At 42.2% G+C, this 24,367-nt stretch overlaps 1 protein-coding gene across 6 annotated transcripts; it reads left to right on the plus strand.

The window, feature by feature from the left end:
* Window positions 1-1,673: 1,673 nt before the first annotated feature.
* On the plus strand, window positions 1,674-19,669 carry LOC311147077 (heterogeneous nuclear ribonucleoprotein C-like). 6 transcript variants are annotated; one of them, XM_084183700.1, is made up of 10 exons: window positions 1,679-1,795; window positions 1,904-1,960; window positions 10,332-10,497; window positions 11,832-12,097; window positions 12,310-12,382; window positions 12,525-12,575; window positions 13,517-13,686; window positions 14,284-14,397; window positions 16,344-16,489; window positions 18,945-19,669. In XM_084183700.1, exons 3-10 carry the CDS (start codon window positions 10,493-10,495, stop codon window positions 19,092-19,094), a joined length of 975 nt encoding a protein of 324 aa, XP_084039826.1. In that variant the 5' UTR covers window positions 1,679-1,795; window positions 1,904-1,960; window positions 10,332-10,492; the 3' UTR covers window positions 19,095-19,669. The 6 variants fall into 6 exon arrangements, with proteins under 6 accessions (XP_084039823.1, XP_084039827.1, XP_084039826.1 ...); XM_084183698.1 differs by having other exon boundaries at window positions 1,689-1,795; window positions 12,310-12,394; XM_084183699.1 differs by having other exon boundaries at window positions 1,700-1,795; window positions 1,893-1,960; window positions 12,310-12,394.
* The last annotated feature ends 4,698 nt before the right edge of the window (window positions 19,670-24,367 follow it).

Here is a 24,367-nt window from a genome sequence, read left to right on the forward strand (position 1 = left end):
ACAGAATAATTTCTGCACAAACTGTCAGACACCGTCTCAGGGAAGCTCATCTGCATGGTCGTCGTCCTCACCAGGGTCTTGACCTGACTGCAGTTCGGCGTCGTAACTGACTTAAGTGTGCAAATGCTCATCATCGATTGCCACTGGCACGCTGGAGAAGTGTGTTCTTCATGGATGAATCCCAGTTTCAACTGTACCGGGCATATGGCAAACAGCGTGTATGGCGTCGTGTGGGTGAGCCGTTTGCTGATTTAAACTTTGTAAACAGAGTGCCCCATGGTGGCGGTGGTGTTATGGTATGGGCAAGCATAAGCTACGAACAACAAACACACTTGCATTTTATCGATGGCAATTTGAATGCACAGAGATACCGTGGCGAGATCCTGAGGCCCATTGTCGTGCCATTAATCCGCCGCCATCACCTCATGTTTCAGACCCATGTCGCAAGGATCTGTACACAATTCCTGGAGGCTGAAAATGTCCCAGTTCTCCATGGGCTGCATACTCACCAGACATTCCCCCTAAGGAGACTGAAAATATTTGGCATGGGTCCTCAGATCCTCAAAAAGTTCTACAACTGCACCATCGAGAGCATCCTGACTAGTTGCATCACCACCTGGTATGGCAACTGCTCGGCCTCCGACCGCAAGGCACTACAGAGGGTAGTGCGTACGGCCCAGTACATCACTGGGGCCATCCAGGACCTCTATACCAGGCGGTGTCAGAGGAAGGCCCTAAAAATTATCAAAGACTCCAGTCACCCTAGTCATAGACTGTTCTCTCTGCTACCGCACGGCAAGCAGTACCGGAGCGCCAAGTCTAGGTCTAAAAGGCTTCTTAACAGCTTCTAGGGAGGTGGAGCAAACATTAAGAGTACAGATTATTGTTTAGGATGTTTTTTGAGAAAGATCATGTTTTATTGAGTAAATGTATTTATTGGTTTCTTTTCAAGGTTATTGATGGTTATTTGTTGACGTAAAAATCGAAATTTACCGATTTTAAGGCTGTGTCAATATTAGATTTGGGTTGGGGTGGGGTGGTGTCCTGATAAATTATTTTGGAAAAAATGGTGTCCCCCAAGTTTGAATACCACTGTTGTAGGGAGATGTCTTCAGTTTGGGACACAAGCTTTGACACGACCGACAGTTGCAAGGTTATAACAATAAAAGCATGTGACAGACATTGTAACCAACCACTGACGGGAACGGTTTGGGTTTGCAACGAGTTAGCCAATCAGATTTGATAGGTGTCTATTAAGGCGGATTTAGTCAGAGAGGAAGAGGCGAAGCGAGAGGCTTAAATCTATCCGCGTGATAAGTAGACCAAGTTTATTTAAAAAATAAATAATTTGGAGGTCTATGAGAGTGTCGAATTTTCTACGTGAGGCTTATTTGATCGATTATTCGTTTCGTAATATTGATGTTGTTACACATATTCTGATATAGGTGGGCGCACGTGGCATTCAAGACAAGTAACTTTGAGGAAAACTATTTTATATCGGAGTTGTGTCCATCGTTTACATGCGAATCTGCCCTCTCATTGGCTACAATGTTCCCACCTGATCGCGCCTCCCGTCTACCTTTGCGGTCATGTATTTCCATTGTTAGAGCGGTCAGTCGACTATCTTGTCAAAGTAGATATTTGATTTAATACCAGTCTTGACTCCCTCCCCCTTTGTGTGCTGCGCCATTTCGTGCAGGGTGGAACCATTTTCTCAAAGCTGCAAGAAGACCACCTCAGTACTGTATTGACAGATTTTGCTGAAATATAAGACATTTTAACCTTTAAGCTCCTGGTGAGTATTTTGATTCAAGACTGTTTTTTATATTTTTTCTCTGACTACAGTATCTTTGGAATTTCATTTTTTAACGCCATGTCTTTTTCTATTTGAGCGAGCGGCTAGATGGCTAACTGTTAGTTAGCTCATCATGGTTCCATCACAGTTTCGAAACATACTGATGTAAGTTACTTACTGTCTTTGGTTCCATTAGCGTTTTAGCAAGCTAGCTAGTTGGCACAACATGCTAGCTAGAAGGATCCCAAATAATTTTACTAGCGTTTTTGACATCTGTTTTGTTGTCTTGCAAACTGAGTTCATGATTGTGTAAGCCGAACTGGTTATATTTTTATGACAATATCTGCGAATAACGCGCTCTCTGGACAATAACACGCTGCACTTCAGCCATTTTGCAGCTAGGTAGTTTGGCTGATTGGCTAGCCTGCAAGCTAAAGTTAGCTAGCTAACCTTGTGGAATTTGTTTTTCGATATACTTTTTTTTTATTAGAAGTCCTCCCTGTTGCACCTTGTTTTTTTTTTTTTTTTTAAACATTTTTGTGATTGATTAGCTGGTTTTGGAGTCCTTGAATATCCACAGAAAGACTGATACACGAACGCTATTTTTGCGGGAATTAATGTTTTTTTTCTGCAAGAAATGCTGGTTGGCCATTTTTCTCTGGACACGTTTTTCACATTATAATTAACGTTACGTCATTCATATTTTACGTCGATAATATTAACTATGTCGCAGAAAACACAAGGACATGTGCACTTTTTGTTACCACTAATTAAACGTTACTTTATGAATAATGCAGTTATGTACTCTGTCCTTGCTCAGTCTCACTTTGCTAGACCCTAAACCAATATATAGCTTGCTAGATCACAGCTTTGTATAGGACTTTTTTACTACAATGTGCAGATTATGAGGTTATTTAGGCCTTCCTGTAATCCTTTTAATGAACCTGATTTCATCAAGTTGCATCTTAGACTAAACAATAGTGCTAAAGATATCAGCAAGTGTAGCTCAAAAGTGACTAGACAGTCCACTCTCCGTTTTGATAATAGCTAGTAGTTACATTTACTTTGGAAGTAAGGTGGTGAATCATAAATGCTCTGCTCTGTTTAGAGTTGTGGTGCTTTGCCTCAGGCCCCTCCCTGCCAGAGACCTCAGCATTGATTGATCAGGTTGTTTGTGTGTCTAATAATTACTGGGACGTCCCACTCTAAGTCCTTGTCATACTTCTTGTTATTATTTGGAACGCTATTTGTCGTACACGTTAAAGCTAGAAACGTAATCAAAACTTTACAAGGTGCAGAGAGGTCAGGACCAGTGTGCATGTAGACACCTTTTTGATATCTTTTATGCTTTTTAAACTATTAAAGAGTGACTGCACTTCCTGATTTTGCGTCTTTTTAAAAATGTGGTTCATGATTGGAAATGCTAGCGGCCATGACCCAAACGTGTGGTTTGATGTGGGTACAGTTAGCTAAATTATTTCGCCAAAAGCTTCAGCTGGCTGGTGTGTGACCATGGCAAAGTTGGTTTGAGTTTGGATAGCCTATCTCCGGGGCTAGTTTAGAACAGTCAATAATAATAATATGCCATTTAGCAGACGCTTTTATCAAAAGCGACTTACAGTCATGTGCGCATACATTTTTACGTATGGGTGGTCACAGGGATCGAACCCACTACCCTGGTGTTATAAGCGCCATGAGACTCCTGAGTGGCTCAGTGGTCTAAGGCACTGCATCGCAGTGCTAACTGTGCCACTAGATCCTGGTTCGAATCCAGGCTCTGTCGCAGCCGGCCACGACCGGGAGACTCATGGGCGGTGCACAATTGGCCCAGCGTCGTCCAGGGTAGGGGAGGTAATGGCCGGCAGGGATGTAGCTCAGTTGATAGAGCATGGCGTTTGCAATGCCAGGGTTGTGGGTTCGTTTCCCACGGGGGGCCAGTATAAAAAAAATATATATATATTCACTAACTGTAAGTCGCTCTGGATAAGAGCGTCTGCTAAATGACTAAAATGTAAATGTAATTGAGCAATGTAAATTAGACAATATTTTCATGTTGCACACGTTTTAGTTTTCTCATTAAATACTTTTAATATTTGTATATTAATTTCTACAATTTATAGTTACTTTTTGGGGGGGGGTTTTCAGTCATTGAAATTTGGAGATATTCACATTGTGTAATTTACAGATGGTCCCTAACTAGCCCCATAGGGATACCCAAAGTCAACCTACATTTACCAGGGGCATTATGATCTGGTCACCTGCAGCTGCACCCCGAATGGATGATTACTTGTGTGCTGTGGGCAGGATTGAAATAAACCCAACTTTCATCTACCTTGTGAAATACTCTGTTACAAAACTCCGTTTTGAACAAGACTTGACTTTATGACAAATTACGTTGTAGTCAATTTTGACAGAATGTTTCTGACTCGTATCGATTCCACATAGGCTGGTTTCTAAATGAGAAGTTGGTTTTTAGGGGCAGTTGCTCTTTAAGCTTTTTGTCAATTTTTTAAAAGCGATTTATTACTTCAACATTCTAACATGATGACCCAACCGGCTCAGCGTGTCAGCCATCGTACGCATGTTGATTTTGTCTATCACCACCAGACACATTCATGGACATTTAGTTAGCTTGCTGTTGCGTTCTAATTTGTCCTGTGAGATAAACATTGGGTTGTTATTTTACCTGCATATGGATCTTTTTTTGCTGAATCTTTGTAGAATTTTGACCCATTTTCAGTCACACAATCATGTGTTCTCTACTCCAATAATTAATCCACAGATAAAAGGGGAAACCTAGTTCGTTTTTAGTTTCTTTGATTAATCTCTCCTCGTTCATTCTTCTGTGGATTTTATATGGCGGTTGGCAACAAACTTTTACTTTAAGGTGTATTACGGCCAGCCACCGACTGGAGTGTGGACCTCATCTTTTTATCACCTATGTGGGTAGCCTATATGCTCATAAAAACCAATGAGTAGATGGGAGAGGTGGGACTTGCAGCGCATTAGCGCCTGGCTACACAGACGCCTGCAAGCAGTTTGGATGAAATTATTGAATAACATGTACATTTATTTTGCAAGCTTGCTCACACCGTGGGTGGTCTGGTAAGCATGTAAAGCTCCCCATTGTTAGACAGTCACATGATTTCCAACATTCCATTCAGGGTTGGAAATTAACAAATGCTGGTAGATTTTGTCATTGGCGGGTAAGAATGTATATTTCACCAGCCACGTTGGCGGGTGGTCACAGCATTTGGGAACAGTTTTAATCCTATGCCCACATGTAGAAGTTGGTCAAATTGACAAAGGCTACCTAAGTGTGACTTTCTCCTCTTGTTTCATGGCCAGTTACATAGTTTTGTTCGCATGCTAGGTTGTTTATCAATGTTAGTTTGAGTTTGCTGCAGCTAGGAAGACATCACAGTCAGAGATTTACCACTGTAACGGCCTGTCCCTTAAAGGGCCAGCTGAAAATGTTTGTCTCACCTAATGATTGTGCTTGATTGAGCATGGATCACTCCCAAAAACTTGTATTCATTGTTCTCCTAGGTTTATTTGTGTGCTTCTACATTTCTACTTAGGAGCACATCATGTACTCCTTGTAAAACATGTCAGTGTAGAGCCCTGAATAATAATAATAAGTAAGCCGTATCACTCAGCCTTTTGTGGCAGGGCAGATACTTTGTTGATTCTTGATGTTCAGTAGTAGAACTGTTTGTTTTTATTATTGGATTTAAATTATTTCTTTTAACATACATTGGTTAAAAGATGCAGGTCACAAAAAGGAAATGAAATTATACAATATACCCCATTACTTATTACTGGTAGTACATTTATTGTATTTAAAACATTAGAATGCGTGCTCATCCGTTTGTGTGTGTAATTATTGAGAAAATAATATTTTGGCTAATAAAAAACTTGAGTGGCTGGTAGATAAAAAATAAATAAAAATCTATCTGCCACAGTGGCTGGTGCACCAAAAAGTTAATATCCCAAACTGATTCCATTCACTGTGATCGATGTAACTTTTGACACAAATCAGCTACTTTGACTCAGGCCCCTTTCCCAACAAGTTCAACAAAGTTAGCGTATGGAATCTTCCTCTACTCACTTATTCAAATCTGGAATCAGAACATAACTTTCACAAATCAAGAGGTACACATGTTTTCAGTGTTCGTAAGGTCATGGAATTTTTATGGTATTTTCCAGGCCTGGAAAAGTTTAAGAAAATGATAAAATCCTAACAGTTTTGGAAATGTCATGGAAATTAATTTGTTAATGTAATTTATATCAATTAAATAAAAATCAGCCAGGATTGGAATTACACTTACATGTAGCCTTTATTTTGGATTATGTGGCTTCAACTTGTTTTATAGATACTTCCAGTTGATTTGGGCATCCAATGTATGGGACATTGCAACTCAATAGATGCTTCTCAGCCTGCAAAGTAAACACTTCCAAGGTAGCTAAAATAAATCACTAAACTAGAAAATATACATTTCCTGAAAATGTGTGGGCTTGCTTCAGCTGAATAAAACGATTTGTAGCCTACCATAGCTATTTGATCTTTGATATATTAAATTAGTGAATTATTTCAAAAGGCATAACTTATTTGTTTGTAATGTTGCAATGTTATATATCAAGGGTGGTCAACCATCCTCCAGGAGAGCTAATGGGTGTGCAGGCTTTTATTCCAGTCCCCCTCTAACAAACCACATTTTAGAAATTAGTTGCTCAAATGGACCTTGATAAACTGGCTCTGATGTGTTTGAGCAGGGCTTGATCAAAAGCCTGCACACCCAGTAGCTCCCCAGTTGACCACATGTTTTATACAGTTGCCTAACAGGTATTCTACTTTGTGAGGGGTTAAGTGCCTTGCACTATGACAGGAGGTGGTACATGGGATCATTTACATTTACATTTTAGTCATTTAGCAGACGCTCTTATCCAGAGCGACTTACAGAGAGCAGCCTCCCAGTGTCAACACCACATTACACATACTTTAAACAAATATATACGTACAGTTGAAGTCGGAAGTTTACATACACTTAGGTTGCAGTCATTAAAACTCGTTTTTCAACCACTCCACAAATGTCTTGTTAACAAACTATAGTTTTGGCAAGTTGGTTAGGACATCTACTTTGTGCATAACACAAGTAATTTTTCCAACAATTGTTTAGACAGATTATTTCACTTATAATTCACTGTATCACAATTCCAGTGGGTCAGAAGTTTACATACACTAAGTTGACTGTGCCTTTAAACAGCTTGGAAAATTCCAGAAAATGTCATGGCTTTAGAAGCTTCTGATAGGCTAATTGACATAATTTGAGTCAATTGGAGGTGTACCTGTGGATGTATTTCAAGGCCTACCTTCAAACTCAGTGCCTCTTTGCTTGACATCATGGGAAAATTATAAGAAATCAGCCAAGACCTCAGAAAAATAAATGTAGACTTACACAAGTCTGGTTCATCCTTGGGAGCAATTTCCAAACGCCTGAAGGTACCACGTTCATCTGTACAAACAATAGTACGCAAGTATAAACACCATGGGACCACGTAGCCGTCATACTTCTCAGGAAGGAGACGCGTTCTGTCTCCTAGAGATGAACGTACTTTGGTGCAAAAAGTGCAAATCAATCCCAGAACAACAGCAAAGGACCCTGTGAAGATGCTGGAGGAAACCGGTTCAAAATTATCTATATCCACCGTAAAATGAGTCCTATATCGACATATCCTGAAAGGCTGCTCAGCAAGGAAGAAGCCACTGCTCCAAAACCGCCATAAAAAAGCCAGACTACGGTTTCAACTGCACATGGGGACAAAGATCGTACTTTTTGGAGAAATGTCCTCTGGTCTGATGAAACAAAAATATAACTGTTTGGCCATAATGACCATCGTTATGTTTGGAGGAAAAGGGGGAATGCTTGCAAGCCGAAGAACACCATCCCAACCGTGAAGCACGGTGGTGGCAGCATCATGCTGTGGGGGTGGAAGGAAAATTATGTGGATATATTGAAGCAACATCTCAAGACATCGGTCAGGAAGTTAAAGCATGGTCGCAAAAGGGTCTTCCAAATGGACAATGACGCCAAGCATACTTCCAAAGTTGTGGCAAAATGGCTTAAGGACACCAAAGTCAAGGTATTGGCGTGGCCATCACAAAGCCCTGACCTCAATCCTATAGAAAAAGTTGTAGGCAGAACTGAAAAAGCGTGTGCGAGCAAGGAGGCCTACAAACCTGACTCAGTTACACCAGCTCTGTCAGGAGGAATGGGCCAAAATTCACCCAACTTATTGTGGGAGGTTGTGGAAGGCTACCCAAAACGTTTGACCCAAGTTAAACAATTTAAAGGCAATTCTCCCAAATACTAATTGAGTGCATGTAAACTTCTGACCCACTGGGAATGTGATGAAAGAAATAAAAGCTGAAATAAATCATTCTCTCTACAATTATTCTGACATTTCACATTCTTAAAATAGTGGTGATCCTAACTGACCTAAGACAGGGAATTTTTACAAGCATTAAATGTCAGGAATTGTGAAACTGAGTTTAAATGTATTTGGCTAAGGTGTATGTAAACATCCGACTTCAACTGTACATAGAAACGCCGCTAATGGTTGGTCATCGAAATTTGGTTAAAACTAATGGATTTTCCATGACTTCTCCATCTGTCAAAATGTGTATGAACCTTATTTTACTACCCGCTTGAACTACTTTTCGCATCAAATCTTTGAAACAACTGCAGTTTTGACCACTTTTCCCACAAGTTAGACGACAACTTGGGTATGAAATCTTATTCTACTTCTCTGCTTTTCAAATCTAAAATCCGAACACTTCTTCCACTAACATAAACATTTTAAGAGCTAAAGCAAGCTCCAACATGTTTTACTTCATGTAAAATTACCATCTAATTAGGCTACTAATTAGGACTGGGGATTGCTGGGGACCTCACGATATTATCACGATACTTGGGTGCCGCGATTTGATACTGATTTTATTTCGATTCGATGTTCCAAACAATTGCTCACCATATGTCTGCTGCAGAGAGACGAGAAAGCCATGAGAATGAGTTTTGATCAGTCATGGAAATAAGTGCTCTAAACAAATTGGCTCCCTATTTAAAAAGAAGATGGAGAGCAAACAATTAAGGAAAAATACTGGAGTTTTGGTACAGCCAACTAGCGCAAAGATAATATTGTGGTATTGTCAAAATGAGAAGATATAGCGTCAATCAATATCCCGATATGTAACTATCGATTTCCCCTCCCCCATCACTACTACTAATAATCAAGTTTTAGTTTGGTCTGGTCTCATCTTTGGAACATGCCTAGTACAGGGCAATTCCACGATAAGAGTGATGCTGAGACTAAGATTTCACTTTAAAATGTAGGCCAAACAAAAACCAATGATTGCAAAGTTAAACAAACCAAACAACTCTATGCACAAGGACTACTTTTTACAATTTCCACAACATTTTACAAAAACACATTTACTTGAGAAACCGTGCCGATGCAAAATTTGGTAACAGAATTACGGTTTGTGCCAACAATACAGTTTTAAGAAAATAGAGTTAAGAAAATATTGACTAAATAAACGAAAGTGGAAAAAAAAGTAACACAATAAAATAACAATAATGCTATATACAGGGGGTAAAGGTACTGAGTCAATGTGCGGGGGTACAGGTTAGTCAAGATAATTTGTACATGGGTAGGGGTAAAGTGACTGCATAGATAATAAACAGCGAGTAGCAGCAGTGTAAAAACAAAGGGGGGTAGTCAATGCAATATATCTGCTCTGACAAATGTTATTGTGCACTTCGGTTCTATGAAATAAGGGAGTCGGGACATTCAGCACTACAGTGCACAGCTCCCGCCTCCCCACACACACATCACCGCATGCAGTGCTGCTGAAGGCCCATGAGCAGCGTGAGTGTTCTGGTGGCCCCTGCACAGAACATTCACTGTTGGTGAAATCCTCAAAGTAGGCATAGGCCCACATGTCCTCGTTTACGTTCACAAAGACTATTTAGCTTCTCAATGTGTTCATGCAAAATAACGTCCCAATGTTATTTCTCTGTGTGCATCACACGGCTACTCATATAGTACATTTGAAGACTTGTCAGCTGTTACCACATTACCTCCCACTGCTTCTCCCCTTAATCACAGTTAGAGCTAAGCAGGTCTAGGCCCACTGTCTGTTGATGTAACTTAGTCTTGCAATGGATGCCTGACCGGTAATAAAAAATAAAAAAGCAATCAACATATTGATACTGTTGCATAATCTGTCACTAAAAGTACCTGAAGCATATTGCATCTTTCTCTTAAACAAGTTGGTAGGCTAGGCAACTCCTATTGTTACACATCAATAGCAGAAAGGGTGTCGCCTGAATGCTCCTCTATAGGATGGCCCTAAACCCTGGTTTTCTCTGTATTTGGCTCATAACTGAATTATGTGCAAAACCCAACCAGGTAAGACTGTAATAACCCTGTACATCCAATGTCACTGAGGTGTGTTCTCTGTCACCCGCCTCAGTATAAGTCGTGGGGCGAAGTTCTGCATTCTGAGAGGGTGCTGATGGAATTGTAGTTTTTGCTGAGAGCACCCAAGACACCTGCCCGTTCACACTGGCCCTGCGCTCAGTGTCAAAGAACTGACTGACTGACAGACAGACGATCGCCCTGCACACAGACGCTATGGAGTGAGTGATGGTTATTTAACCCCCAATGGTTGTTAACGTCTCCTTTTTTTGACACTCAGGTTGTATGCAGTGCCAGTGAGAAATCTCACTCCCTAACGTCCGATTGTGCACAAACTCCTTTGCCCAGCTTTCCTTAAATTACCACGTGCCACTAATATTATAAGCACCTAATTTGTACACACTCATGCCTTTTCCCGACCATATGCTTACAGTGCTAAATAGTAGCCTATAGCGTGACATTCTCAAAATGTTCAAGCACTTATCTATTTACTGCTTTGAGACACTTGTTAACTATGGCCCCAGATGTGCAATTCAGGCAATATAAAACAAACCCTGCAACAAAACCTGCTACAGGTGGATTGGAACACACACTGCCCCGTCCACACTGTTCTAATATAATACCCTGTTGTCTGAACAGTCAGTGGACACCCGTGTGCATCCGTTTCTTCCAGGAACATTTCAATTGTAATAGGCTGTTGAGTGAGTTGTGGTTTGTGTATGAATTGAAATGTGATGTGCAGCTTCTGTACGTCTGCATAAATACAACGTTATGGTGTTTTTCACATATGGTAATAGAAGTTATTGTCTTTGATTACTTATTGTGCATATTAATGCAACTTATTGTGCTTATTCCCAATCCTTTTTTTACAGTAGGACCTCCTGGAGTTGCACCATATGCACCAACCTAGACATACATACTGTATATGTACTACTGATATTAAAGGGATACTTTGGGATTTTAGCAGAGGCCCTTTATCGACTTCCCCAGAGTCAGATTAACTTGTGGATACCATTGTTATGTCTCTGTCCAGTATGAAGGAAGTTCGAGAGAGTTTTCCGAGCCAATTCTAACTAGTGTTAGCGTAATGACTGGAAGTCTATGGGTATCTACTATACATACTAGCAGATACTCATAGACTTTCAGTCATTGCGCTAACGTTAGTTAGCATTGGCTTGCAAAACTACCTCGAACTTCCTTCATACTGGACACTGAGACATAACAATGGTATCCACAAATTAATCTGACTCTGGGGAAGTAGATAAAGGGCCTCGTTGCCTAAATCCAAAGTATCCCTTTTAAGGCTAATTGTTGTTACACTACCAACACATGGGACATCTGATTTGAAGATACGACACAAACAAATTTGTGCATGAGATGCTTAAACTATTTTACATATTTTGGTGATATAATATTACACTGAACAAGGTCAAGTGTTCATTCTGAACATTCCCTGCCACTCGCTTTGTTTGTATATAAAGATGGTTGAGTAGTGTTATCTTGCAGTGACATAGTTAATAATTGGGGTTTCGCCCGTCTCTCCCTCCTCCACCAGTCGGTCCCCCACCACCAGCAGCCTGATGGCCAGCAACGTGACCAACAAGACGGACCCGCGCTCACTCAACTCGCGGGTCTTCATCGGGAACCTCAACACGCTCCTGGTCACCAAGGCAGACGTGGAGGCAATCTTCAGCAAGTACGGCAAGATCGTGGGCTGTTCTGTGCACAAGGGCTTTGCCTTCGTCCAGTTCGCCAACGAGAGATGCGCACGTACCGCCGTAGGGGCCGAGGACGGACGCATGATCGTGGGACAGGTGCTGGGTAAGGATTAAAGCCTGCCTCTGGGGCTGGTGAGCAATGCCTCAAACTCAGGGTTCAATGGGTATTGGACAAAACAGACCTTTTCGGTACAGTACCTGGCCTGCTTGTGGAGGATGAGAACAGTTTTTAAAGGTGCCTCTGTAAGGACTGAATATGGATAAAGATTGTATTTCCAACTGCCAACCAAGACTGACTGTCTCTCTCTTCCTCAGACATTAACTTGGCTGGAGAACCCAAACCCCACAGGTCAAAGACCACAAAGCGATTGGCGGGAGACATGTACAGGTCTGATTCAATGTAAAGAACCAAGTTTTTAAATATCTAATATCAAATGTGAGCCACCTCTGGGTCTCAATCTTACTCTTACTTTGATAATTCCTCTTCTCCACTGCATACATGCATACAACTATTTTTCTTCTCCCCACAGTAGTCCCACATTTGATCTGGACTACGACTTCCAGAGAGATTACTATGACAGGTGAGTCCAGTGCTTTGTCTGTTCCCACATCCTATGTTTCAGCTCTATTTAACTATACTGACCAAAAATATAAACGCAACATGCAACAATTTCAATGGTTTTACTGAGTTAGTTCATATATGGAAATCAGTCAATTGAAATAAATTCATTAGGCCCTAATCTATGGATTTCACTTGACTGGAAATACAGATTTGCATCTGTTGGTCAGGGATGCCTTTAAAAAAATGGTCTCACAATGGGCCTCAGGATCTCGTCACGGTATTTGTGCATTCAAATTGCCATAAATAAAATGCCAGTCAGTAGCTTATGCCTGCCCATACCATAACCCCACCGCCACCATGGGACACTGTTCACAACATTGACATCAGCAAACTGCTCGCCCACACAACGCCATACACGTGGTCTGCGGTTGTAAAGCCAGTTGGACACACTGCCAAATTCTCTAAAATGACATTGGAGGTAGCTTATGGTAGAGAAATGAACATTTAAATTCTCTGGCAACAGCTCTGGTGGACATTCCTGCAGTCAGCATGCCAATTGCACCCTCCCTCAACTTGAGACATCTGTGGCATTGTGTTGTGTGACAAAACTGCACATTTTAGAGTGGCTTTTTATTGTCCCCAGCACAAGGTGCACCTGTGTAATGATCATGCTGTTTAATCAGCTTCTTGATATGCCACAGCTGTCAGGTGGATTGATTATATTGGCAAAGGAGAAATGCTCACCAACAGGGATGTAAATAAATTTGTGCACAAAATTTGAGAGAATTAAACATTTTGTGCGTATGGAAAATTCCTGGGATGTATTTCAGCTCATGAAACATGGGACCAACACTACATGTTGTGTTTATATTTTTCTTTAGTGTAGATAACTCAATATGCAAGCAGAATTAGTGTAAAGGCAGTAGATTGTTCATTCATTACTCGCTGTTCTATTCTCAGAGTGTACTCGTACCCATCCCGCGTGCCCCCTCCTCCTCCTCCACCCATGTCCCGAGCAGTGATCCCGTCCAAGCGCCCACGGGTCAGCATGACTGGAGGGGGCAGCCGCCGCGCCAAGGCCAGTTTCTCCTCTTCCTCCAAGAGCAGCCAGAGGGCATCCTCAAGAACAAGTCCGTGCCCAGCCCTCTCTTCTCTAGCCACTCGAATAGCACACTACTTGTAATACACTTTGCACATTGCACAGTAGACTATTTGTAGCATCCTCATGCAGTACCTGCTGTCAATGCTCACCAGGGCCTAAAATTAACACCCAACACCTGCCAAATGCAGGTCGATTTTGGCATTGGCGGGTAAGATGTATATTTCACCAGCTACGTTGGAGGGTGGTCAGGGCTCCACAGTGTGAAGTGTGTCACTCGCATTTGCAAATAGAAATAGTCAAGTATGATCACATTTATAGTAAAATAAATGCTGCAGTAGCTGTTTTCAAAGTATTTCTGCCGTTTTTGTTTAATTGCTGGTAAATGTATTGCACAAAGTCAAAGAACTACGAATCCTATATAGCCTATTCCACCTCGATTTTGGCTGGTGGACCAAAACGTTTATTTTATGCCCTGATGCTCACGGTGCTGGGCTTGAGGTTAATCGCATGTTGCTAATGAAAGTTACTCACACAGCGCTTTAATACAGAGCTTCATAAGGTAGTGTGATCAAAGGAGCTATCTCTTAAACCTTTATCCCAATTTGTTCTGTCTCTTTTCTCTCAGTGAAAACAGATGACCTGCAGACCATCAAGAAGGAGCTGACAATGATTAAACACAAAGTAGACTACCTGCTGGAGAGCCTAGAGCTTATGGAGAAGGACCACAGCAAGAAGTCAGGTAGAGTGCAGGAGTGTCACCTTAACCATGTGTTCAAAGCTTTTACAAAAAGAAAGTTGCACACTATGCTCCCAAACATTGAATTGGTATGGCAACCAATGTTTCGGCACGCAGTGCCTCCTTCAGGGTTACATGGTAAATGCTTGAACCAGGTTATGTGGACAGTCAACTTTTATAACATAAAAAAAATTCATGAGCTGGTTTGTACTCTGTATGTACAGTGGGGAAAAAAAGTATTTAGTCAGCCACCAATTGTGCAAGTTCTCCCACTTAAAAGATGAGAGAGGCCTGTAATTTATCATAGGTACACGTCAACTATGACAGACAAATTGAGAAAACAAAATCCAGAGAATCACATTGTAGGATCTTTTATGAATTTATTTGCTAATTATGGTGGAAAATAAGTATTTGGTCAATAACAAAAGTTTCTCAATACTTTGTTATATACCCTTTGTTGGCAATGACACAGGTCAAACCTTTTCTGTAAGTCTTCACAAGGTTTTCACACACTGTTGCTGGTATTTTGGCCCATTCCTCCATGCAGATCTCCTCTAGAGCAGTGATGTTTTGGGACTGTCGCTGGGCAACACTGACTTTCAACTCCCTCCAAAGATTTTCTATGGGGTTGAGATCTGGAGACTGGCTAGGCCACTCCAGGACCTTGAAATGCTTCTTACGAAGCCACTCCTTCGTTGCCCGGGCGGTGTGTTTGGGATCCTTGTCATGCTGAAAGACCCAGCCACGTTTCATCTTCAATGCCCTTGCTGATGGAATGAGGTTTTCACTCAAAATCTCACGATACATGGCCCCAATCATTCTTTCCTTTACACGGATCAGTCGTCCTGGTCCCTTTGCAGAAAAACAGCCCCAAAGCATGATGTTTCCACCCCCATGCGTCACAGTAGGTATGGTGTTCTTTGGATGCAACTCAGCATTCTTTGTCCTCCAAACACGACGAGTTGAGTTTTTACCAAAAAGTTATATTTTGGTTTCATCTGACCATATGACATTCTCCCAATCCTCTTCTGGATCATCCAAATGCACTCTATCAAACTTCAGACGGGCCTGGACATGTACTGGCTTAAGCAGGGGGACACGTCTGGCACTGCAGGATTTGAGTCCCTGGCGGCGTAGTGTGTTACTGATGATAGGCTTTGTTACTTTGGTCCCAGCTCTCTGCAGGTCATTCACTAGGTCCCCCCGTGTGGTTCTGGGATTTTTGCTCACCGTTCTTGTGATCATTTTGACCCCACGGGGTGAGATCTTGCGTGGAGCCCCAGATCGAGGGAGATTATCAGTGGTCTTGTATGTCTTCCATTTCCTAATAATTGCTCCCACAGTTGATTTCTTCAAACCAAGCTGCTTACCTATTGCAGATTCAGTCTTCCCAGCCTGGTGCAGGTCTACAATTTTGTTTCTGGTGTCCTTTGACAGCTCTTTGGTCTTGGCCATAGTGGAGTTTGGAGTGTGACTGTTTGAGGTTGTGGACAGGTGTCTTTTATACTGATAACAAGTTCAAACAGGTGCCATTAATACAGGTAACGAGTGGAGGACAGAGGAGCCTCTTAAAGAAGAAGTTACAGGTCTGTGAGAGCCAGAAATCTTGCTTGTTTGTAGGTGACCAAATACTTATTTTCCACCATAATTTGCAAATAAATTCATAAAAAATCCTACAATGTGATTTTCTGGATTTTTTCCCCTCAATTTGTCTGTCATAGTTGACGTGTACCTATGATGAAAATTACAGGCCTCTCTCATCTTTTTAAGTGGGAGAACTTGCACAATTGGTGGCTGACTAAATACTTTTTCCCCCCACTGTATACCAGCAATCTCAGCATTCTTATGACTTGTATGCATAGTTAAGGGATTTCATTGTTGAACTTTCTTTTGACGCCTTCTTTTTCTCTGGCTTGTTTGACCCGGATCGCGCTCTCTTTCTGTAACAGATGGGAAGGGTGCAAAGCCTGAGCCTGGAGAGGTGTCCTCACAGCAGCACTGCAGCAACAAGAAGGAGGAGAGCATCAAGAGGGAGAGGGAGAGCCAGGATCTCAATGACTCTGAGGAGGAGGGGGATCTGCTAGAAGAGGAGGAGGTGAGATGGAAGAAACGAGGGAGGGGGAAGAGGAGAAAATGTCATGATGCTGCTAAAGATAAATGGTTTGACCTGTGTCTGCTACACTGAATAAAAATGTAAACGCAACATGCAACAACTACAACTGGAACATGCTGTCATACACGTCGATCCAGAGCATCCCACCATGCTCAATGGGTGACATGTCTGGTGAGTATGCAGGCCATGGAAGAACTGAAACATTTTCAGCTTCCAGGAATTGTGTACAGGTCCTTGCGACATGTGGCCATGCATTATCATGCTGAAACGAGGTGATGGCAGTGGATGAATGGCACGACAAAGGGCCTCAGGATCTCGTCACGGTATCTCTGTGCATTCAAATTGATAAATTGATAAAATGCAATTGTGTTCATTGTCCGTATCTTATGCCTGCCCATACCATAACACCACTGCCACCATGGGGCACTCTGTTCACAACGTTGACATCAGCAAAACGCTTGCCCACATGACGCCATATGCCCGGTACAGTTAAAACCGGGATTAATCCGTGAAGAGCACACTACTCCAGCGTGCCAGTGGCCATCGAAGGTGAGCATTTGCCTACTGAAGTTGGTTACGACACCGAACTGCAGTCAGGTCAAGACCCTGGTGAAGACAACGAGCATGCAGATGAGCTTCCTTTAGATGGTTTCTGACAGTTTGTGCAGAAAGTCTTTGGTTTTGCAAACCCAGTCTCATCAGCTATCCGGGTGGATGGTCTCAGACGATCCTGTAGGTGAAGAAGCCGGATGTGGAGGTCCTGGGCTGGCGTGGTTACAAATGGTCTGCGGTTGTGAGGCCGGTTGGACGTACTGCCAAATTCTCAAAAATGACGTTGGAGGCATTCCTGCAGTCAGCATGCCAATTGCACGCTCCCTCAACTTGAGACATCTGTGGCATTGCTGTGACAAAACTGCACGTTTTAGTGACCTTTTATTGTCCCCAGCACAAGGTGCACCTGTGTAATAATCATGCTGTTTAATCAGTTTACTTGTCAAGTGGATGGATTATCTTGGCAAAGGAGAAATGCTCACTAACAGGGATGTAATCAAATTTGTGCACAACATTTGAGAGAAATACACTTTTGTGCTCATTTCAACTCATGAAACATGGGACCAACACTTTACAGTCGTGGTCAAAAGTTTTGAGAATGACACAAATGCTAATTTTCACAAAGTCTGCTGCTTCAGTTTTGATGATGGCAATTTGCATATACTCCAGAATGTCATGAAGAGTGATCAGATGAATTGCAATAAATCAGAAAGTCCCTCTTTTCGGATCATCAAGAACTTCAAGGAGAGAGGTTCAATTGTTGTGAAGAAGGCGTCAGGGCGCCCAAGAAAGTCCCAGCAAGCGCCATGACCGTCTCCTAAAGTTGATTCAGCTGCGGGATCGGGGCACCACCAGTGTAGAGCTTGCTCAGGAATGGCAGCAGACAGGTGTGAGTGCATCTGCACGCACAGTGAGGTGAAGACTTTTGGAGGATGGCCTGGTGTCAAGAAGGGCAGCAAAGAAGCCACTTCTCTCCAGGAAAAACATCAGGGACAGACTGATATTCTGCAAAAGGTACAGGGATTGGACTGCTGAGGACCTGGGTAAAGTCAATTTCTCTGATGAATACCCATTCCGATTGTTTGGGGCATCCGGAAAAAAGCTTGTCCGGAGAAGACAAGGTGAGCGCTACCATCAGTCCTATGTCATGCCAACAGTAAAGCATCCTGAGACCATTCATGTGTGGGGTTGCTTCTCAGCCAAGGGAGTGGCCTCACTCACAATTTTGCCTAAGAACACAGCCATGAATAAAGAATGGTACCAACACATCCTCCGAGAGCAACTTCTCCCAACCGTTCAAGAACAGTTTGGTGACGACCAATGCCTTTTCCAGCATGATGGAGCACCTTGCCTTAAGGCAAAAGTGATAACTAAGTGGCTCGGGGAACAAAACAAAGAAATTCTGGGTCCATGGCCAGGAAACTCACCAGACCTTAATCCCATTGAGAACTTGTGGTCAATCCTCAAGAGGCGGATGGACAAACAAAAACCCACAAATTCTGACAAACTCCAAGCATTGATTATGCAAGAATGGGCTGCCATCAGTCAGGATGTGGCCCAGAAGTTAATTGACAGCATGCCAGGGTGGATTGCAGAGGTCTTGAAAAAGAAGGGTCAACACTGCAAATATTGACTCTTTGCATAAACTTAATGTAATTGTCAATAAAAGCCTTTGACACTTATGGAATGCTTGTAATTATACTTCAGTATACCATAGTAACATCTGACAAAAATATCTCATAACACTGAAGCAGCGAACTTTGTGAAGACCAATACTTGTGTCATTCTCAAAAGTTTTGACCACGACCTGTACATGTTGCGTTTATATTTGTTCAATGTAATTTGAGTATTGTTTATACTCACACCACCTAATATGGTCTCTCAGGTGAGGAATCAACAAAGAGAGGAGGAGGAGGAGGAGGAGGAGGAGGAGGAGGAGGAGGAGGATGATGATGATGATGAAGAGGAGGAGGAAGGAGAGCATGTGGATGGAGACGACGATGGTGACAGTGTCAACAGAGATGAGGACTCTTAGACAACACGGAGACTGAAGCACACTTGTACAGACAACACATCCACATGGCTTCCAGTGGCACCGCCGACTCCTATTTTAATACCCACACTAATACGAAACGTGAGAACGTCAATACACACAAACGCACACATAGAACACCTGCCCCCACTACCACCCTTCCATTGTCCCACAGGTCTTTTATTTTTCAAAATGCAATTTAGTTTGTCCCTGTTTCAGCCCCCTCCTATCACAGTGTAAACATTTAGCATTGTCTTGCAGCCAGGTACATTGGAACTAGATGTAGATAGCGAGCAGTATGACGTGATTTTCTGTGCTGCTGTTCCTCTTTTGACCAGCAGAGAGCAGGAATGGCTGTTTTCTATGACCTGAGCCACAAGTCAAACCACCACATTGGCTTTACTAGGATTGGTAATCAAGAGATGACAACTTTAAAGATTGAGTGAACATTTAAAGACATTTATTTTTTAATTCGCCCACTTGAGCTTGTATGTTCCTTCTTTTCATGTCATTGTTTTTTATACTACTCGGTCTAAGTTGTACTGTAATAATAAATTGCAATTAAATACTCAAATTGATTAATGCATCTGTATTTCATTGAAACAGGTTTTCAGATGCACACCTAATTTATCAGGTATTATTAGTTGTGTTTGGGTGAAGATAGCCCAATAATAAATAACTGATATCATGTGTATTGTGGATATCATGTGTATTGGAATTCAGAGTCGGATGACTGTTCAAAACGTATTTTCCCAGTCTGAGCTTTTTTCATAGTTCCCAGTTGTCTTGAACTCACTGAAGTCTGAGGTTTCCAAGTTTCCAGTTGTTTTGAACGCGGCAGAAGTCATGCTTGATTGACAGCATGGCCAATGTATTCAACCTTTTCTGGCCCATGGCATGTGAATGTTTATCCTTTTAAGCTTGGAAAAGAGACCCTTAAACCCAGACTTGGACCACACACCCACTCCACTGAATAGCAGGCTAGTGATTGCTTTGCAATGCTTGCAGTTAGCCACTGATTCCTTCCAAACCACTTATTGTTGAATTTGCTATTTCCAACTTGTTGGATGGCCGATGAGCACCGATACGTTTTACCTAGAACTTCTCTTCATATGACAAGGATTTGACAGTAGATTGTCGACTTGATTCATGATGACTGCTTGTCTAGCTTGAGTGACAGAACACTGAGCCAATCACGGCGCAACTAGAGAACATTACCACCCCCTACGCTCTTTATTTTCCCGCTGGCTGCCCTACCAGCACAGAAAGGACTGAGCTAGGCTGAAACACCTGCATTTTGGAGCTGCCTTACTCAAGAAAGCAAAAAAGAGACCATGTTTGTAGAGATACTTTATTAACTCTTATTGTTTTTCATACATTGTTTGCTAACGGATATGTCACATGTATTAATGCCAAAAAAACATGTAAAACTGTCCATATGGAAGGTGAGACGCAATTGCGGAGCCTCTGGAGGCGTGCGGAGGCCAAATTGAGCTCTGTATGCTCCCAAATGTTGTAACAATGCGGAGGGCATTGACATAATTGGTTGACGGTAGGTGGGGGCGGTACATCCTGTATAAACATAAACTAAATTCCTTGACAACAGCTCTGCGCTGCTCCGCAAAGCGCAAGAAGTACAGTATGAATGCCCTGACTTCTGCAGAGGCCATATCACCGTAACGCTCTGAACACATCAACTGCGTCATTGCGCAAAATAGTATGCAGCATCATCTAGATATGTGTGCAGCAAAAGTTCAACATTCACCTTCTCCTACCATTTCTGTCAACCCATTCACGCATACAGTTTGACGCATACGTTCGATAAATCCAACGTATGCACCACAAAGAACGCACTGCAACTGCCTCTGCAATGCAATGCTGCAAGGCAAACGCAGCGTTCCATTGGAAATGAATGTACTTCTGGTGTGCCAAAACGCATATACACAGTGGGTGTGTTCGAAGCGTAAATGCTGCATGGCCAATGCAGTCGTCGGATGACCATGCAGCGCCCAAATGCACAATGCACTTCTCTCTCCAGAATGATCTCTCTCCCGCCAATTTGTGCACATTCATTGTTTCATAACTTAATTGTGTAAATTGTTTGCGTTTGATTGTAGGTGTCTATCAATTCCCTATATCACCAGTAGTAGCCTACATTTACCGTTATTTCCTATAATTTCTAATCTACAATGTTTGTTTGGTTATGGTGATTTCTGTTAATGCATTCAATAAGTTATTATTCCAGTCTTTTACCATTCTCATTGTCGGAGTGGACACATTGTTTGCTGAGGGCACAACCTATGCTACACTTGTGAAAAACAAGTTTTGGTTTATTTCATTCCATTTAGGAGTTTTGTCAATTTAGTCATTGTCTTTTGTTTGGAGCGCTCCTGTCAATGTTGAGGAAGGACGTGCACCTGATTACGCATAGAAGTAGGCCTATAGGCTATCTAGCCTTCTTGCAAATGTAGACATATAATTGTGCCCATTTGGAGATCTGATAGTATTTCTGATTGGCTTATGGCACCACCACTAATGAGCTGTGGAGCTTCTCAAAGTAACGTTTTCTTCACCTCAAACAGCGAGCAAACAAAATCTGTTTTTACAACCATTGAGAATGACAATAGTTCCTCAATTCATTAGAAAAATCTTTCCAGCTCTCTCCCTTTAGATAAAGGGAAATATGTCATGCTCTGATCCAGTGGAAACGTCATAAAATAGGCCTACCTGATTACTTCTTTATCAAGTGCTTGACTTGGACTAAAATAGGTTCCGGTACTCATTTTGGGTGCTGGTACTGTTTATATTTAGGTGCAGGAGCTCCACAATACTTTTGAGCTAATATTCTATAAGAGGAACAGGAGCTCAAGCAGTAGAACTTTTGAGGTGCCGGTACATCGCTCTGGTGAGCTCTTGCCCATGTCGGGCACTGCTTCTTATCCCTTGTGCAAATAGCCTACAGTTGTGTCTGTCCCGAGCTCACGAGCTCACTGGTACGGGAAATGGAGGCCCAGAATATTTTATACAATGTTGCAAGTTCGCTAGCGCTTCGGCCGGACCCATGTTAATAGTTTATACCAGGGGTGTCAAACGTCCGGCCCGCGGGCTGGATCAGGCCCGCAAACGGGTTTAATCCGGCCCGCGAGATGATTTTGTAAAGTATAAAAATGAGCTGCAATTTTTCAATAAAATAAACTGCTGTTCCAATTGTTTCCACTCGATGGCGCAATAGCAATTGTGTTAAGCAAGCAAACTGTTTATACCGGGGCAGAGCAAATAGGTCAAGCAAGTGCAGCCAGTCCGGATGAGCTACTTTGTTTTGCCCGCAATATTTATTACGGCTTCTACTTTTAACATTATGTGCTTTGGCGCCCTCATTGCCCCAATATGTCTCTGTCAAAAAAGAGAAAAGTGGACGCAGAGTGTTCCACGAAAAATTGTCATCCTTCTATTTATTCACGGAATTGAATGGGAAAGCTGTATGTTTGGTTTGTTCACAGCATGTTGCAGTGCTGAAAGAATATAACCTTCGTCGCCACTATGTGAGTCTTCATGCCGACAAATATGACAACTTTCAAGGACAGCGGAGAAGAGAGAAGGTGAATGAACTGTTGGTGGGTCTGAAGAAACAGCAGTCTGTGTTTACTCACAGCCGAGACATCAGTGACGCTGCAGTGAAAGCTAGCTACCTCATTGCTAATGAAATCGCAGTGGCTTCAAAACCATTTAGTGAGGGTGAATTTGTAAAAACATGCATGATGAAGGCAGCAGAGATTGTGTGCCCTGAAAAGCACCAGGCTTTTGCAAATATCAGCCTGACAAGAAACACAGTTGCAGACAGGATTTCCGATCTTTCAGTGGATTTGGACAGCCAGTTGAAGCAAAAAGTAAAGTCATTTATTGCGTTTTCGGTTGCAATTGATGAAAGCACGGACATTACAGATGTTGCACAACTGGCCATTTTCATCCGCGGAGTTGATGACACATTGACCGTCACCGAGGAGTTCGTGGAGTTGGTGCCCATGACAGATACAACGACAGCAGCTGATATTTTCACTGCACTCGTCGGCGCGCTGGACAGGGTCGGAGTGGACTGGTCCCGCGCTGTCAGCCTGGCTACAGATGGTGCGCCCTCAATTATCGGGAAAAAAGCAGGCGTTGTGACAAAGTTCAGAGAGAAAGTGCAATCTGCAAATGGAGGATGTGATTTTTGGACTTTTCACTGTATTTTGCACCAGGAGGCTTTGTGTTGCAAGTCATTAAAGATGGATAACGTCATGAATAAAACAAAGCTGCGCTCAAGGCTCACGCACAAGCACTTGAATCACATCCTGAAGTTGGCTGCCACTCAGGATGTGACGCCTGATATTGATGCGCTGGTGAAAGCTAAAAGATGCCAGGTATCAGGAGTCAAATAAACTATGCAACCCCACTTAAAGTGCTGCATGAGACACCCTGATATAGTTCTGTGATCTGTGATATACTTCTGTGAATCACTGAGGCATTGTGTGTTTGTGTGTTGTTTGTCCTCAGAATTTCAAATAACTTGAGGTGTTTTATGATTAATAGTGATGTTGTGCTTTTGGACACACTGTCCTCAGGCTCCAGCTTTATGTTTATATGTTTTTATGTTGATGTGCTATTGTTTTTAATTGATTTTATTTGTATATTTAACCTATTCTTGACTCTGTGGTTCTTGCACTTGTTTGGGGAACAGGATTTCAGTATTTGTATCTACATTTCTGCCTGAGAAATGACACCCTGATATAGTTCTGTGATCTGTGAAACAGTTATGTGAATCACTGAGGCATTGTGTGTTTGTGTGTTCTTTTTCTTTAGAATTTTCTAATAAACTTCAGGTGTTTTATGATTAATAGTGATGTTGTGCTTGTACTATTTTGGACACACTGTCCTCAGGCTCCAGCTTTATGTATTATGTTGATAGTATTAAAACAAAGAAAACAATCTGAAGTTGTTGTTTTTAAGTTATATATACCATGATTTTACCGGTCCGGCCCACTTGGGAATAGATTTTCCTCCATGTGGCCCCTGAGCTAAAATGAGTTTGACACCCCTGTATTAGAACGAGCAAGTCTGGAATATAAGTCTCTAAGGTGTAGGGTAGAGTACTGGGTGGTAGCCGGCTAGTAACTGTGAGTAAGGTTCAGGGCAGGGTACTGGGCGGAAGCCAGCTAGTGGTGACTATTTAACAGTCTGATGGCCTGGATATAGAAGCTGTTTTTCAGTCTCTCGGTTCCAGCTTTTCTGCACCTGTC

Source organism: Coregonus lavaretus (assembly GCF_964263955.1).
Source record: "Coregonus lavaretus genome assembly, chromosome: 19".
Taxonomy (NCBI): Eukaryota; Metazoa; Chordata; class Actinopteri; order Salmoniformes; family Salmonidae; genus Coregonus; species Coregonus lavaretus.